This window comes from Corvus moneduloides, chromosome 5, assembly GCF_009650955.1.
Source record: "Corvus moneduloides isolate bCorMon1 chromosome 5, bCorMon1.pri, whole genome shotgun sequence".
Lineage (NCBI taxonomy): Eukaryota > Metazoa > Chordata > Aves > Passeriformes > Corvidae > Corvus > Corvus moneduloides.
This window is the reverse complement of record NC_045480.1, coordinates 55,256,988-55,274,022: the sequence shown is the minus strand read 5'-3', so window position 1 is coordinate 55,274,022 and position 17,035 is coordinate 55,256,988. Positions and strand designations below refer to the sequence as shown.

Genomic DNA, 17,035 nt, shown 5'->3' with positions numbered 1-17,035 from the left:
GAAGAGTTGGAGCACCACCAGTGTATCATAAATTCACTCTCTTGTTTTTGCTGAACTTTGTATGAAACTTAATTTTTTTTTTAATATTTGTTATATTTGTTTCTTTACTCTTTCCCCAGGCTTAGGCTTTTTTTATCTAAAATAAGAGATGCATAAAACCTGTCATTTAAAGGCATTTCTAAGCTTTGATTAGTATCAGCTGAAGCATTAGTCATCTGTTGCAGCTTCTGTAATTCTTTAAATTATCCCTTTACAAATGCTAAATGCCCTAAAGGTACCAGCTTCTCCCCTCCCCAGTCTGTCTCTTCTAGAAAAATCAAAGGCCATTTCTCCAGGTATTCCGTTTAAAAAGCCATCTCGCAGCAAGCAAGAAGTTATATGTAGAGTTGCCTCTTTTCATCTGAAACCATCTGTAGCTATATTGACATTAAAATTATGTGAATTTCTAGCAGAGCAGGAAGAAATAAGTGTCATGCATTGCTACAACAGAATTTGAATATGTTTACCTACTTTACCAAGTATAAGTAATAACTGGGGAAGAAAATACTACTGTCATCACTTCCAGCACTGGAGGCTAGGTATAAGATTCAATTCTTACAGGCAAGAAAACACACAGATTTTATAAATGTATTTTTTTGCTGTGCCCCCCAGCAGGGACCTTATCCCCATTGTGCTGGATGCTGTGAAAATGTACAGTAAAAGACACCACAAAATCCTCCTTCCAAAAGGAAATTTAAAAAGAGGACTTCTACAGCAATCAGACTAAATTCAGCCATTTTGCTGTGGGAATTGCTGCTATGTGGGACTCAGCATATCCATGTCTTACTATAGTAAGCCCTCTAGTTTGACACAGCTGGTTATTCAGCCCCTTTGGGCATCTCTGGCATCAGTGGTGGCACATCTTCAATGACAGATTGCCTGAATGAGAAAAATGATGATAAAAATCCTCTGCGTGAAATGAGGCCGCTGTGGATGGTCACAGGTTCTGCTCATTCTCCACAAAGAAGAATATATAGTCCTCTGAAGTGAAATATTAGAAGTGAAAGATTTAAGGGGGGGGGGGGGAATACCTAAAATGGCCATGAAGGTATTAATCTCTTTCCTGGGAAAGGACTTCTTTACTTTGCTTCCCTAGAATGAGGCCAATGGGGAGAATCTGACATTAGAGGCAATGTTCTGGTACTGCAAAGAGTTCCTTTGCAGAGTTTCATTGCCTACTTTAATGACTGCATTTGCTCACCTAAAATGAATGTGGTATGTCTAACCTTCAAGCCATGATGTGAGAAGTTATTTTTATTTGCTAGAGCTGACTGTGCAAGAGACAGTGATGACTGCTCTCCTTGGCTGTTTACTTTCTGTGAGAGAGTAGCAACCCACAGGCAAGGGGAAGAGATTTCTGATACCAGAGACAGCATTTCTGCATGTAAATGGCTTTGCTGACATGCCAGGGTAAATTCATTGTATTATTAAGTCATCACATGCAGATAACAAAGACACTTTGTTGATTTAGGTGATTTTCAACCAAAAAAATGCTTATGAACTCATTCAGAGAAGGACAGGCCTTTCAGAGCAATCAGAATAAGCCCTAATTCATCTTTGGCAAAAGATGTAGTGATATACACACTGTAGTATTTCTCTGCAAGAAATGTTGTGTATGTAGAAGTGACTGTGTTGATGCACAGATGTGTGTCTATGCAAGGGCCTTTTAATTCACTAAAAATGACAATATTCACATGACATTCATTGTAGGCATTGCACAGCATGCCTACACTCACAAACATACAGGTAAATGTTCCTACAGGGTGTATTGTCAACTAAAAACATTTATCTATCACTAACTGGGTTTTACAAAGAGATTTCAGTGGGAGAGGGCATGAGGTGGGGCATGGAGAGCTGGTTTAATGAACAGTAGGAAAGTAGCCTCCATTATCTTTGCAACACATCAAGAAAAGAGGCTCTTCCTGCACATCTGAGGGAGCAAGCTCTCTTCTGCAGGCCTTAGGAAGTGTTCTGAAAAGGAGGATCACTGCATAGTAGCCAAAACCTGAGTTTCCACCTCTGTTTACAGCTTAACTTGCAAAAGCGTACAGCACAAAACTACTGAGCTCCGAGGCTTTTGACGGGAAAAAGCTTTCTCTGCTGGTTCCCCCAGAGGTGATTTGTTCTGTAAAAACTGTATTGTGTAACACTTTCTGCCTTAAAAGCAACTCATGCAAAGTTAATTACATTGCACCATTTGTGAGAAAATACATTTTACTACAAGTTAATATGAAGAAAAAAATATTATACAATGAGTGCTATAAAAGAAACAGTTATGAGTTGCTTTAACAGCATTTATAAATCAAATCACTGCACATCGATAACTTTGAAACCAACCTACATCAGGCTTTTGGAACTATGTATGAGTAAAACAGTTTTTGAGTAGCTATGTATTTTTCATAAGTTGTGGGTGGCAAAAAAAAATGTGGGTTATTTGTTAAAAAATACAAAAAGGAATTGTTTTCTTTCATTTATAAGATTTGATTTTTGTGTGTTCTGCTGTTTTCTGTGGCTTTTTGGAAGTAATACAGAAGCCAAAATCCTTAGACGTTTTGTGATGCTTTTTAATTGAAAATATTTGTTACAAGAAATCACTAATTACATGCTTTCCTCTTTACACAGAGATAGCAATTTCATCCATACAAATTAATAAATTGCAAGGAAAAAAGGGACTTTTGATCATCTAGGCTCACCTGCTGTTTTACACTGGCCAAAGAAGAGATTCCTTCCTTGCTAAATACTCACTGAGCAAGAAACCAGTATGATTCATGTTTCAGCTACTTATTATTCAACTATTTATTAATCTGAGAATATCTTCACATAAATGCAGTATTGATGTGCATATTCAAGAGGTGAAGATTGGCCCACAAGACACTAAACTGTTATTTACCATCTCTTAACTGTCAAAATATGGGCCAAATTGCTTGGTTAAATTTTCCTAATTGTGGCTTTCAGGCACCAGCTCTTGTAAGGCCTTTGGGTGCTTTGGTAAGGACCTTCCTGCTCAGAGACATCCTCTCCTGGGCCTGCCTCCTTGGGGAGCAGGGAAAGAAGGAAGGAAAACCCAGGATGCTGTCCTGCACACTGACCCAGACACCTGGACTCTTGTCCTGTCATGGGCAGTGTGTGGAGCAGGAGGCTGCTCGTACACCTCCTCACAACTTCAGTGCCTAGTCCCTAGGCACCTCCTCTGAGCATTTATGTACTGCTTTTAAGGGCAGTTGTAGCCTGAGTTTAAATTAACTTTCCCCACTTGGAGACTTCCCCTAGTTTGGGGACATTTTGTAGAATAACTGGGGGGAAAAAAAAAAAAATAAAGTGAGGCAAGTTTGTGATTCCTCCATTCCCTCCCCATCCCCCAAACTCAGAAGCCTCTTCTCCATGGCTTATCGCCTCGGAATTAGTTTCTGTACCAAGAGCAAATCTGGGGAAAAAGATCTCACACTGCTATTATTCCTCTTCTAAATTCTTTAAGTAACTCACTGCAAAAGCTCATGTGTGCCAAACTACTTGCATAATGTCATATCCATAGCAGAGAAAGTCCCCAGAGCAGGTTGACAATATTAAATAAAAGAAATGATACTCCCATAAAGAATTTCATGTTCACAGCGTGCATGTGCAAAATAAGCTCCGGTGTTGCTGACTCGTGTGAATTTTACTTCAAGTTTTGCAAGATTAGGTAATTTTCTTCAGGACCCAACTCCTGCAGGACATGACTATGGGACCAAAATGTCTGGGATTTTTCTCTCCTCCTGCTTCCTTTCAGTATTTTTTTCTGCCTTTCCTGGTTGTAGAAAAGCCTGCAATATGATGTGAATGTGTCTTAAAAGTTTAAAAGCAGACAAATATGTATTTATTCTGTTCCTTGAAGTTAAAGACAATCAAGAACTTAAAATAACCACTTAATCTAAGTGACTGATCCTTCCCAAAAGTATAAGATAGGTAAGAAAACCAAAGGAAATAATGTTATTTTCCTTTTTCAGATGGAGAATTAACTCAGAGATTTAATTGTGCTGGATTCAAAACCTTGGATTGGTGCCAACTGGTTTCTCAAGCTCACACAGCTAAACAGACCTTTTCTAAATCCCTGACACTGCATTGAGGACAGGAAATAATTTCTTGCTAAATACCAGAACTAGTTAAATGTACCATAATTTTGCAGACTTTACAGAGCTCCCACTAATCTGAATGGGATTCAGAAGCACATGCAAGAGCCTCCTAGGAAATCAACCTCTGGAAGCAGCTCCTGGTGTTTAACCACAGAGCATTAAGCACTGAATTACTCTGCCTGAGTTTCTGTTGGGTGGAGAAAGAAAGGGTTCTTCTCTCTGCCATTATAATACAGTTTGGCCCTTTAGATTCATCTGAGAACATTAAAAATGCATTGCTAAATCATAGTATTCTGAACCACTAGTAATATGCAATAAGAATCTAAATACATACATTTTAAAATCTATGGTTCCTACTCTCTCCTATTCTGACAAGCAATAATTACATGCAAACCCAAGAAATTAAGTTAATCATAACTGTCTTGCAAACAGAAAACAGGCATTAGAAGTGTCATGTTGGCCCTGTATCAGTTATATTTAATTAAACAGAAAATTATGCAGAATCCAGTACAACAGACTCTTGTTTGCTCTAAAAACCAACTGAAATTAAGGTCACCAATAATAACAAGTGTTCATGGAAGCAAGCAACTCAACTTCTGTACTGTCAGGGTTGACTTAGGAGGGGATTATCACAGCAAATAAAGGGACTTAAACAGCCAGGTGAATGAGCATACAGAAACCAAATTCTTTAGGCAGTCTTGGAAATCTCAGCCTTATACTGTACTTGCACCAATCCCTTGGTACTGTGCCAAAAATATTTTTATAAAAGTCCATGCTGCTGGCTATGTAAATTGAACATATATTCCTGCTTCTGAGCAGAGGCTTCCTGCTGTTATTGCTACCCTCTGTGTATTTTACCTCTGAATACAATCACCACTCATGTCTCTCTTTTCACCTCTACAGGGGCAGAGTCCATGGTTTGGAGGAGGTGTAGAAAATCTTCAAGGTCAGAAAAACTCAGAATAAAGATTAAAACACAGGTCTGGTATCATCCCAGCAGCATGCAGCACAGAAAGATTCCTGAAATGTGGCTCTTTGCCTAATGCTGTTTCTTTATTATATTTCTTTTAATGACACTATAGGAAAGCTCAAGATAAGAAACAGACATAGTCTTTCTTTTGATCAAAACCTAATTCTAAATGTATGTAGATAAACTAACGGTGTAAATAACACTTAATAAAGTGATGTGAATGCTATCATCAAAATTGTTATTAATAGTCATCCTATTTGACCATTTTGGACACGTTTCCTCTTTGGGTACATTAAAAAAAATAGCAAAAAATATTTTGCCCCATTAGGAATGAACAAATGAGTCATTTACCATTAACTAGGCACACAAATTGCAAAAACACCCCTTAAATTACCAAGAACACTGGAAATCTGGTAGTATTCCACTCTGCGTATCTCAAAGGCATTAAATTAAACATTTGAAGCAAACTTATCTACCTGTTCCAGCTCTTGCCTATGAAGATAAGGGGATTTTTTTTTTCTAGAAAACAGTAAGTCTCAAAACTCCACTAAGTTACTGAAAAATTCCATAGGCTAAATAAATTAGGATTCCCATTTTCATGGCAGGCAAGAGACCAACTCTTTCACTGAGGGACAATAAATCACAAAAATTGTGATGAAAATATTTATGAAGCATTTTTTAGCTGTTATTTATGGGTTTGTAAGCTTCCTTCCTACCCAGTCCTCTCATCCTACTTATGCAATTTGGCTGTAGTTTATATTGTTTTACTCACGTTATTCAAACAAACAAACAAAAAAAAAAAAAAAAACCTCAGAACACCTCTTTTAGCTAAGACCCTTTGTTTAAAACTAAAAATTTTTTTTAATTGCCAGTTCCAATCTAATAAGCAGGGCACAGCAGAGTACATTTAGATACCAGCAAGTACTCATAGCATTGCAGAGATGGTAAGCTTTACCAACGTATTAAAACTGAGAATCCATTCTGAAAGAAACGTTTAAGTATCGTGCTCTGAAACAGACACTGCAATCTAAGTGTCAAGAGTCAGCCTAAGGACATAACTTGGAATCCACAGAGCAGCCAGGAGGTCTACAACAAGCCAGTGCAGGATTATTTGTAAAAATCCTGAAGAAGCACAGCCCAGGGTTGTGACTAACAAGGAATTCTTAGTGTCTCCCAGAGAAAGGAATGAAAGTAGTACTACAGAGTAAGACCACAACACACTGAAAACAGAGTCCCTGAACTGGCACCGTGTGAACCAGGCACACCCCCAGCGTGCTGGGATAATACACTCACCTTGTCCACAATGCAGATCTGCTTTTTGCTTTGCACATCAACAATTTCTACTTCAAAGTACGTGATTTTTGAATGTTTGAGGGCTGGCGATGGTTTGATCCGGCCAGCAGAGAGCACCAGCTGAGATAAGCTGAAAAAAGAGCGTGAGTCGTTGTGAGACATGGACAGAACTCCTCCATCGGCTGCGAGATCCCTCCTGTGCTCTGGAGTGCTGGGATTCTGCCTCTTGAGCATGGTGTGACCCAGCAGCAGCGATCGTCATATCAACAGGGGACAGTTCCAGGGGAAAATGTTTCCTCTCTGCCTCAGTTAAATACAGTCACAGACTGACAAGACACAAAAGGTCAAGTGGCATTCCATTTTAAGTGTACTGTCTTATTTAGCAGGAGTGAAAACAATGGCTCTGTTAATCCATGTCTATATTTAATCTGCTGTCATGATGTGCTGCATTGGTGCTGCTGCTGCTTCCTTATTTTCTTTTTTTCATTTTATTTTAACCAGCATTTGAAACAAGACATGCCGAGATTCCCTACTAGCAGATAACAGATCCTGAAGTTCCCAAGCCCCAGAGAGGCAACCAGAAATGAATGTAGTAAATTCCACTGTTACCTACTGAGACAGGTGTTTAAAATGTCCACATACACACACAAGAAGAGATATAGATGTCATCTATTCTAGAATCATCATCAGATGTCATCTGTTTTAGAAATATCTACTAACAAAATACCATGAGTTCATCAGCAAAATTTAGGGGATGCTTGCCCATATCTGCTTGGTTTTAGCACTATGGATTTCTGGTATTTAATGGGGAAGAGCTTTCCTTACAGTTCTGCCAGGGAAAATCAACTGAAGGAAAGACAGTTATAGCCTTAAAGGCATTCATTCAGAGCTTGGATCATTTCACTATTTTCTTATTCTTTCCCGGCAATTTTTACAATGCGATTCTGCAACAAAAGCAGCTTTAATGGTAAAAATAAAGACTACACAAAACAACAAATTTTCTCTGAAGCAGCTTCCCCAAGCCTTGTTTAAACTTCATTTTTCCATGTATGGCTTTTTAACTTTAATTTAATAGAACTAGCAACGCTCTTCCATCCTGAAATTCTCCTTTAATTTCCCTGGGCTGCCCAGGATTACAGTGTTAGAAGGGCACCATGAGTTTCTGGAGACAGCTCTTTCCACAGAATAAATTCTGAATCCATTTCTCCATGGTAAAATCTCAGGAAAACTACAATCACTGTTGCAAAAATCATATGGGTTTGTTGCTCTGATGAAATAAATTAAGTGGGAAAAAGCTTCCACGAGGTAAAAGTCACCACACAACTAATACCCTCTCTGGAAAGCAGGGGGGGGAACAGAACAGGTCTCTTTTCTTTGATTCTGCTATAACTTACAGAAAATTTAGTGGTCACTACATCCTATCTAGAGACACATGGCAAGAACCTCTATGAAATAACAGAGAAAATAATTGGTAAGTTACTCCAAGAATTAAAATGAAAGTGAGGGGGACCCCCAAAGGAAGGCAATTTCCACACTAGTTGCTGTTAAAGGAATAATCCATGCTGTATCAAGTTGTATATGTGCTCAAGTTCTGGAAAATCAAGCCTGGATACATGAAGAGTCCTGCTTATAAACACAAGGCAAAGACATAGGAAAAGAAAACAGTGAAATTAACAGAGGCTGAACTTGTGGACAGGTCTGAGCTCAATGTTAACCGGACTGGGTATTTGAAATAAGAAAACTATTTCAGCATGAAGAGACAGTTAAATTTATTTATGGTTCTTCAGCCAGTGGTTCTGACTAAAGAGTCTAACCCAAACTCATAGCTAAGATGCTTTATGCCCACATGACATGACACATTTTGGAGTAGCTTAGACTGAGAGAAAAGTCCCCACTGCTTGCTGATGCAGTCACGCAGCCTTTAAATGCCTTTACTGGATTTGTTAATGGAAAGCCCTGACTGAGGGAATGCAGATGTAAAACAATATTGATCCTCTACTACAAAAAACAGGATTAAATTTTGACTACACTGAAATCAGTTAGTGTCTTGCCATTGGTGCAGAACAAGTCAGCATCTAAAGAAAAAAATAGTTTGACTTTAACAAGATTATATCGTATCAAAGTTCACCTGTGTCTGAGTTTAAATGAAATGGGTTCAAGGAAATATCACCTTGGTGGAGTCAGTATAGCAAGCAGAAATTTTGGTATAAGCTAGTCACAACAGGGAGAATTATTGTCTTACTCGAAGGGGCTTGCTAAAAACAGCCACTTAAAGACCCCAGAACACACAGGTCCTAAAATCCAAGCGTGAGAGACACTTATTTGAACAGGCTACTATAAAGAAACTGTGAAAACTGCTGTACAAGGGATGAGACAAACTGATATAATATCCCCTTTTAGCTGTAAGTTTATATGAATCAGTGAGCTGTAATAGCATATATTAATAAATTTCTAAATTTATTTCAATTCAAAAGCCATAAAGAAGAATATTGATCATCAAGGCTAATTTCTGTGTATATAAAAGAAGTGCTGTTACAGTCATCACTGCGGGTATATTTATAACATTTAAAAGGATAACATCTGAGCTGCTGCTGTGAAAAAAAGCTTTTGATTTACTGCAGGCATTTAAAAGATCAGAATTTTATTACTGACCAAGGAACACTTGAATATCTGAACCAATTCCAGGAAAATGCTTACAAAAATACACTCCCATTTTTTCAATCCAAGTTGACCATTTGCAATTTCAATATTTTGGTGAACAACAATCTTTACAGACCCAAACACTTTGCTGACATAAATTAGGAGAGCTTCCCCAAAGGTGGCTAGCGCTTTCCTCCCTCTATTTTGTTACGGATTTAGGATTAGACTGCAGCAAACATAATGCTTGCATATAAGGTGGATGAGAGCTACTCTACCAAAAATAATCAAGGATAGAGTTACCACTGATAACCTAAGCTCTAAAAGGGAGGTGAATAAAAGCTGTGATGATTTTGCCATTATTGTAACAAGTGCTGCACTTTCCTGAAATGGCATCAATGGGTTTGGATGTTCCAGCTCGATGTGAAGTTATCCAGCCCATTCTGTGTGGAAGTGCACATAGAAGGGAAACATTAATTACTGGACAGAAGGCACATATTTCCTTTCAATGCAGTTATTGTACCTCATCTCAGTCCTCAGCACTGGGAATGTGGAGTCCCAGCATATGGGGACAAGCGATTGGTCCCATGGTGAGATTTATTGATCCACATTACACAGATATAAGGTGCTGTCCCCAGAGCTGTGGCAGGGCTAGCAGCCAGCAGCCACCCAGCCCCTGACCTCAGCTTCACTCTGGGACTCAGAGGAGTCAAAGAGCACTCAGCAAGAATTAAATCATCTCTGACAGCTTCAACCTGCACTGAAGTTCAGGCCATATATGGGGCCGATATTTTTGGGGGGCTGCAAGAATGGGAATCACTCTTCTCAAAGAGTGGCTCTGCCTCCTCCCCTCACTTGGCACTCAGCTCACATGAGCTGTTTTGGAGACAGTCAGGCACTTGGTTAAGCCATCCTTCCGAAGGGCACTTTTTCCAGGAGGCAGGGAATGCCTGCCCCCAAAAATCACAAAGCCTGGCCATCATCTCTGGTTAATAGAACTGCTGGCATTTTCAGAAAAAAAGTAACACCTGTAAAGGATTTTTTGCACCCTTCTAATCAATATCTGGAAACAAACATCAGCCTGAGCTGTTTGTGACAAACTGTAACAATGCCCTGGTCAGGGGCTAAGACAGCATTCAATTTCTGCTTATGATACTAATCACCTGTGAGGTGTTAGGGGACTGATGGCTTTCCTGCTTTTCCCTTCCTATTCCACATGCCTTCCCTGTGAGAGGCTCTCTTGCACTGTGCATTTTGCAGATAGCCTGGCACAAAGGGATTTCAGAAGATCTCAGCTGGGGCCTTAAGGCGCTTCTGAAGTTCCTTTTCATCTCTGGTTATGTTTTGAACTCCTCCTTCCCCAGAGGACTGGTCATCTTTCAGCCTGCAGAATGTCAGCTGTTAAGTCAGCAGCAGAGGGTCACCTCTCTCAATCCAGATGCTTGTCAGCAGCCCCTCACGTGGCACTTTTTTATCCCACACACTTCGAATGCTTGATGGAACCAGGGTTATTACTTTCCCACAGGCTTTGCCCCCAAGACACAGAACTCCAGAGCCCAAAGCGTGCAAGGTTCAGAATCACAGGTCAAGCAATCTAAAACAAAGCAGAATGCCAAGGTCACACTCACCTTATTGTCCCATTTATGGAGATTCTGCCATTTGTCTTGCTGGGGAGGGAGATCTGAACCAGTGTGTTCACATGGCCCTTGGCCTCACACCTTGTTTAGCTGCTGTGCAGCCCTTACACCTGGTATTGTGCCTGATCTAACCAGCACCGTTCACATCTCCCTATCTCAATCTTGGATTTCACAGTTTCAGGGCCAGGCAGGAGTGTAGCTGTTCTTCCAGTGTCTTTTTTATTGAGCCATCCAAGGAAGGATTTAAGAACCTGATCTAATTTACTCAATTTGGAAGAACACTAACCATAATTTGTGTGTCTGGCTCCTGGCTTCATCTGGCAGAGAGTTTAGGAATAGGTTTACTAGATTATTTGGGGGGTACTGCATTTAAATATTTTGTTTGATTCTGCTATCCATAACAATTAAATAACAACTAGAATGTATTTCTGAAGCATTGCAGAAATTTAAGCATGAGCCTGGCTGCTAGGGAAAAAAAACAACAAAAACCACCCTGCATGAACCTCTGGCATCTTTGCCTGCACACACCTACCTTAGGAGACAGAAGATCAATTTAAAACATTCTATCAACATGCACGCACACAAAAATGCCACTTAGAAGCAGCTCCACAGCATTACTACTAAAACTACTCAGGTCATTTCGTTTTCTCTCTTGAAGCTAAGTCTCTTAACAGATAAGTAATGGACAAGAGAAAGGCACAGAAGCAGAGTGTCCTGATTCTAACACTAAACAATCCAAAAGATATTTTAAATAATGCTGAAGTCAGAACTAAACCTCACCAGCTAGGGGACAGGATAAAAGTGACATACACCCATGTTTCTCCTCTTCAGCTACACTGGCAGGGCTCCTCAGCAAAGGCTGGCAACCTTTCTGACCCTGTGAACTGTGCAATGGAAACATTACATGGCCAAAAGCCACAAGCCTCAGGCCACATCCTTCAGAGGTTGTGAGAAGGGAGAGTCAAAGGAGCAGCTTACAAGCAGGGCCCAGGGATCTCCAGTGCCCACCTTGTCCCTGCAGGAGCTTTTACCACTGACCAGAGCAAGGATGTTTTGTCAGCTGTTTAAAATCCCACTGTAGTAGCCTGGCTTTATCCTTCTGGCTTTGAAAACTGCAAATATTGACTTTAAACTTTGGGGTGTGGGTGGTGCCAATTAGAAGCAAATTCACAGTGCAAATCAAATCTAAAGCCAGTGTTTGTTTTATCCCCCACAGACATCTACAAGAGACACAAGGGAAATAAGCAAAGTTGAAATACAGGCACAGTAATTCCATCTGCAAGCAGTACAGAGTGCAACCTCCACCCCCAGCCCCTGTAGCACGCAAACACACACCTACTTCTCTACCAAAATAAGTACAGCCTGATACAGAACTCAAATCTGATGACGGGCAGGGTATATTGTAACAGGCAGCTGCTGGATGTAATGTGGAAGAAGCCCAAGAAGATGCTCCTGGTGGTGAAGAGACCCAAATGAATCTTCAAAGGTGACCAGTCTTTTAAGGTCACTGACAATAAATAGCATGTTTACAGCTGTGAAGTTTCAGTTCTTGTTTACACAAAAACAAGAGAAATTGTGCTATTCCATTATTTGAGGCATGTGATGGTCTTCTCCCCTATGCATCTGGAAATACGTGGCTATGTGAAATGCTATGTGAAAAGTTTTTTTTTTTTTTTCCAACATATATTTTGTCATTCTCTTTCACTCAGGTAAATGTGTAGACCTTTTAAACATACAGGAACATCTGAAAGCTTGACTCGAAAAAGTCTAAGGAAAAAGATTTATTTTTTCATGTCAAAACAAAGTCTACGATTTTTAAGCTAGCCTTGGCATTTTGCAGACAGGGAGATCAACACTCTACATGTTTAAGTCCTTGCACAGACAATATGCTTTGTACCCCACTGTTTCTTTGAGGCAAAGATTAGAAAGCAGTATTAGAAATCAGACAAAGAAATGTGTCCCAAACTTGTCCAAGAACTACTTTTAAGGAAAACTCCACTGACCTTTACCTGCAGAATTTCCCCTACAGCATTACACTCATCCTTTAGCATGTCCTCAAGCAGTTTTTGCCTCTCAGTGGCAATAAGTGCTTCCATACATTTGCCTTAATGTAGTGTGACTCCCCTTACTGCATCATCAATTCTGCCCAATAAAATGGCACCTCAATTAACAGAGGTTAGAAACGGGCTTACAAATGTCTGCCTTTATTTCAGCTTTCCACAGCAGGCTTTGTGCACTCTCATGTGCCACTGCTAACCTGAGGGAAGCCACTGGGATGAGCTCCCTGTCAGTCTCAGCCCCGCAGCAAAGCTATCAAACAAGGCAGCATCTAGGTGGATGAGACTCCTCAAAGCATGGGCAGACAGCAAGTTTCCAAGTATTTCATTGTGCCTTTATGTCATCGTGTCACTTCACAGTGTAAAGAGAAAGGGCTGAGCAGATTAATGAAGGACAGGTGCTGATACCCTGTACTTTGCCGCAGTGCAGCTTAGCCCATGGCCTCACTTAATTTCAACTGAGTATAGGTATTTTTTAAATACCTATATATATACCTATACAGCATTTTTTAAAATCCCCTCTGAGAACATACCCTGATGAGATAATGGATTGTAATTTCACAGGATAGGATCAAGTAACCACATTATTGGAAGCTGATCAGCCACTAAGTAAGGATAATGAAAAGAAATACAATAAGGCAAAGCCATTTCTCACAAATGGCAGCAGTACAGAACTGGCAAATCCATATTCTTATAGCTGAGATTAGGTGCATCCTTCATTTGGGTAAAACTATTACATGCAAGATGAAGTTGGAGTTACTTGGAGTAGTTTCAGAAAAAAAAAATGTTGTTTAAATACGCGTTTTTCAGTGACACTGAAGCAGTTAAAAAGATTTACTAATTTGGATGAAAAGGTTTTGAGGTTCAGAACAATCTGGTTCTCTCTAATAATTTCTGACCAGTAGGAGGGAAGAACAACCTTGACTAGAACACCTACAGATTCCTAAAGAAACTATTTCAATATTAAAATATTCAAAAGTCCTTGTTTGCTAATGTAGAATGTATAAAACCCTGGAAGCTCAGTAACTGTCACAAAAATATACTCACGGGCTTTCAGACAGTTCTATCTAGAGATATATTTAAAAGTTTATAATGACAAAAAGAAACCTAACTCCTATTTTACAATCCCTCTTTATCGTCTGAAGTTCTCGGGGTGATTGGCCTTTCATTGCTTTTGAAATGTTACGTGGTCTTTCTTCTCATACAAGAAGCCAAATTGTTCTCAGTCTTTTTCATTTCAGGGCTTCATTAATTAGGTTTCTGAAACATCTGTCAGCATAACCTCCTTCTTTCGCAAACTTTCAAGTTTCCAGAAAAGTTCCTATTTATTATGACATTTTTAATAGTCAGTCTCAGTCCTTGAGCTAAATTATCTGTCTTTTTTTACAATAATTTTGTGACTGAAAAATATTCTTGTGACACTTTTCTCTCAAAGCTGAATGATTTTGAGAAACAGTAGAATTGCTGGAATTGCTGGAAACTTGGAACTAGACAAGTAAACAAAAAAAGAAAAAAAGACCTTATTTATTTGATTAGAGCTGTTGTTCAGTGCTAGGTTTTTTCAAGCTTGAAATGTTTGAAAAATGTTTCTATGAAGCAAAATTTAGAGGGGGGAAAAAAAAGCAAGCATGCTCATCAGAATGAAATATTACCTCTTTTTTTTCTTTAATTCATTCTCCTGTTAAGACTCTTCTGCCCCCACACTACTACCATTCCCAGTAACAACCCTGACAAGAAAGTGACGCTGCCCCAGTCTAGAGATTGTGTTAGTGCCTTCTGTTTTGACCATTATTTCTGACAAGCCTGCATCAGAGCCATGCTCTCCTCACTGGGGGTGTTTAAAATTGTGCAGGAAATCTGTCATGTTTAAGGCACCACAAGAAACCCTTATTCTTTATTTTCATTCTTTATTTACACTTCAGAAGCAGAAAGAAGTCTCACCTGTGAACAGATCACTTTTCTGCTGGGGCTGGGGTCTGGTCCAGCATAGGAAGCAGTGCTCAGCCAGGCAGTTCTGCTGGCAGCAGATTTAGTGGAAATGTCGCTGATTTACTGCCACAAACTGAGCAGGTTCATGTGCTCAGGATTACCACCTCATCAAACCTGCCATCCTCACAGCATCTAGAGCCACCACAAGCCCTGAAATAAAATCTGCCTTTCACCAGAAAATCCAGGGCATGCTGACAGAACCACAGAAAGTGGGGGCTCCACGGGGAGCCCAGTAGCACAGCCACACATGTCATGGGGGCTCTCTCACAAATCAGTTGAGCAACCTGGCCCTTTCTCTCATGGCTGAACATGATAGCTGCCCACAGACACAATGGACCTCAATACAACATCAGGGGATCTTCCTATGCACAAGAAGATGGAGCTCATGTGAGCTCAAGGCCTCCCCTCTCTTCCATTGTTGACTATCAGAAAAAAATGCAGACACAAACAAGTTTCATCTCTGTAAGGGTACTATACCACACAGCAACCTGGAACAAGTTGAAAACAACAGGATGTTTATCCTGAGCCCCAAGGAAAATGGTACCATTAGCTCCAGAAATGCTTCTGTGGCTTCTCATGAAACACCTGCACTCCTAGTGAAGAAAGCATTTTCCGCCTGGCTCTTTCTTGCTGGCACATCCCAATTTACCCATGCTTTGTTTTATCACACCAACACTGGCACAGAAGCATTTTAACATAAAAAAATGTTCTTCTGCCCAGCACAGTTGGCAAGGAAGAATGCGTTAATTTGCGTTTACAATGCACAGGTTTCCCTTGTCCGGTAGCAAGTCAAAAGGAGAGAGGCTTGATGCAGCTTATATTAGTTAGCATGTGACAACTAATAGTGATAAGTGATAAGGAGTTTGGCTCCAGAGACAACAAAGCCAAAGCAAACGACAACCGTAGTAGACTCTAAACCTTGACAGAACCGATATGTGAGCTCAGGCTGCCAAAACGCAGCACTTGTTGTTTGGCACATGAGGACAACAGCATGTCACTCAACACCTCTGGAGTCTGCTCCAGTTTAACAGCTCCCAGTCAGGAATGACTGCGACCAGCTTGCAAACAATGTCAAGACAACCACCGTGTGGTTACATCCAGCTGTCAAAATTATCTTTGATTCAAGGAAAAAAAAAGCTGGTGCTCTTCCTGGGCTGACAACTGTCTCCATAAGGCATTCCTGCAATTTCCATAGCCATCCTGGGGGCAAGGTCAGAGAGATAGACGTGACAAGGAGAGCCCTGACATTTAACAGCCTGGGAAGCAACACTGGAGGATTATAGGTAAGATATCAACATGCTTCACCATGGGACAAGTTCCTATTGCAGAAAGCAACTCAGTTCCACAGACAGCTTCAAAAATGCTGTAAAATAAAGCCCCTGGTTAGAAACAATGCCCTCTCTCTATATCCAGCTGTAGGAAGTACTCTAAAAGGCTGAAGATGCAGTTCATATACAAGGGTAAAATGAAAGAAGATTCAGTATCACATCTGCCATCTTCCAGGGCTAGAAATTAAATGGTGGGAAGGGAAAATCCACAGCTGCCTAGTGAGACTTAATGAGGTTATTGTTAGTTCGACAATATGATGAGATACATAAATTCTTTTTTGGGTGGTGTGTGGGGTTTTTTTATATTAATAAGAACCCTGGCTTACCTGTGCTATTTTCCAGCAGGAGGTTGGAGTGTGTCTGCGTTTGAAAGGACGGGGAGGTGTGAATTGACCAGGGTCACACGCTGTGCATGTGTGACAGCCACAGTCTGCCGTCAAGTGTCCCTCTTCCTCTGCACAGCTGCAGAGTTGTGTGGTCATCACTGCCACGCAAAAGACTCTGCTCCAGCTGCTTTCTGATGCAGCTTTCCCCTGAGACCAAACCACACACAAGCACCAGAGATGCTGTACCTGAGCCCCTCCAGTTTAGAGGTCTTTGTGCCTGAGCTCTTGGTGGTACGTCAGCCCCACGAACAACTGGCTGTGCCTGCAAGCTTCTTTTCAAATAGGAAACCTGCTTTGTTGTTGCTGATGTTAATACAGAGGATCTGGGAGTGTCATTTAAAAAAAGCTGATTTTGCATGCAAAAGCACAACAGCCAAGGAAAAAAAACTTTTAAAGAGACTTGATCCCTGCCTTTGTACGTTTATGTATTAGTCTCATGTTTCTAATTGAACATTTGAATTCACAGCATTTAGAGCAAAGCTGACTGACCACTGGTGTCAGCTTGTTGTAAGCTAAGCACAGGACACTACCTACCTAGAAAAAACTACAAACTCCATCTTGAAATATCTCTTTCAGAGCACTCCCTTAGC

The 17,035-nt window shown here is 40.4% G+C and overlaps 1 protein-coding gene and 1 long non-coding RNA gene across 6 annotated transcripts in view; one reads left to right on the top strand and one right to left on the bottom strand.

The window, feature by feature from the left end:
• The window catches only part of LOC116444340, a 104,887-nt gene extending 99,528 nt beyond the window's left edge, over nt 1-5,359 (top strand). The window contains exon 4 of the long non-coding RNA XR_004240280.1: nt 5,052-5,359. This is a non-coding gene — a long non-coding RNA (uncharacterized LOC116444340). The remainder of the gene's footprint in view (nt 1-5,051) is intronic.
• The window catches only part of TECRL (trans-2,3-enoyl-CoA reductase like), a 69,993-nt gene extending 53,391 nt beyond the window's left edge, over nt 1-16,602 (bottom strand). For 2 of the 5 annotated variants that reach the window (XM_032109658.1, XM_032109660.1), the window contains exon 1: nt 6,412-6,702. In XM_032109658.1, the coding sequence (XP_031965549.1) occupies nt 6,412-6,645 (234 nt within the window). In that variant the 5' untranslated portion in view covers nt 6,646-6,702. Of the gene's footprint in view, nt 1-6,411; nt 6,705-16,385 lie in introns of those variants that run through there. The other 3 variants (XM_032109657.1, XM_032109659.1, XM_032109656.1) reach the window with 3 other exon arrangements.
• Between the last annotated feature and the right edge of the window lie 433 nt (nt 16,603-17,035).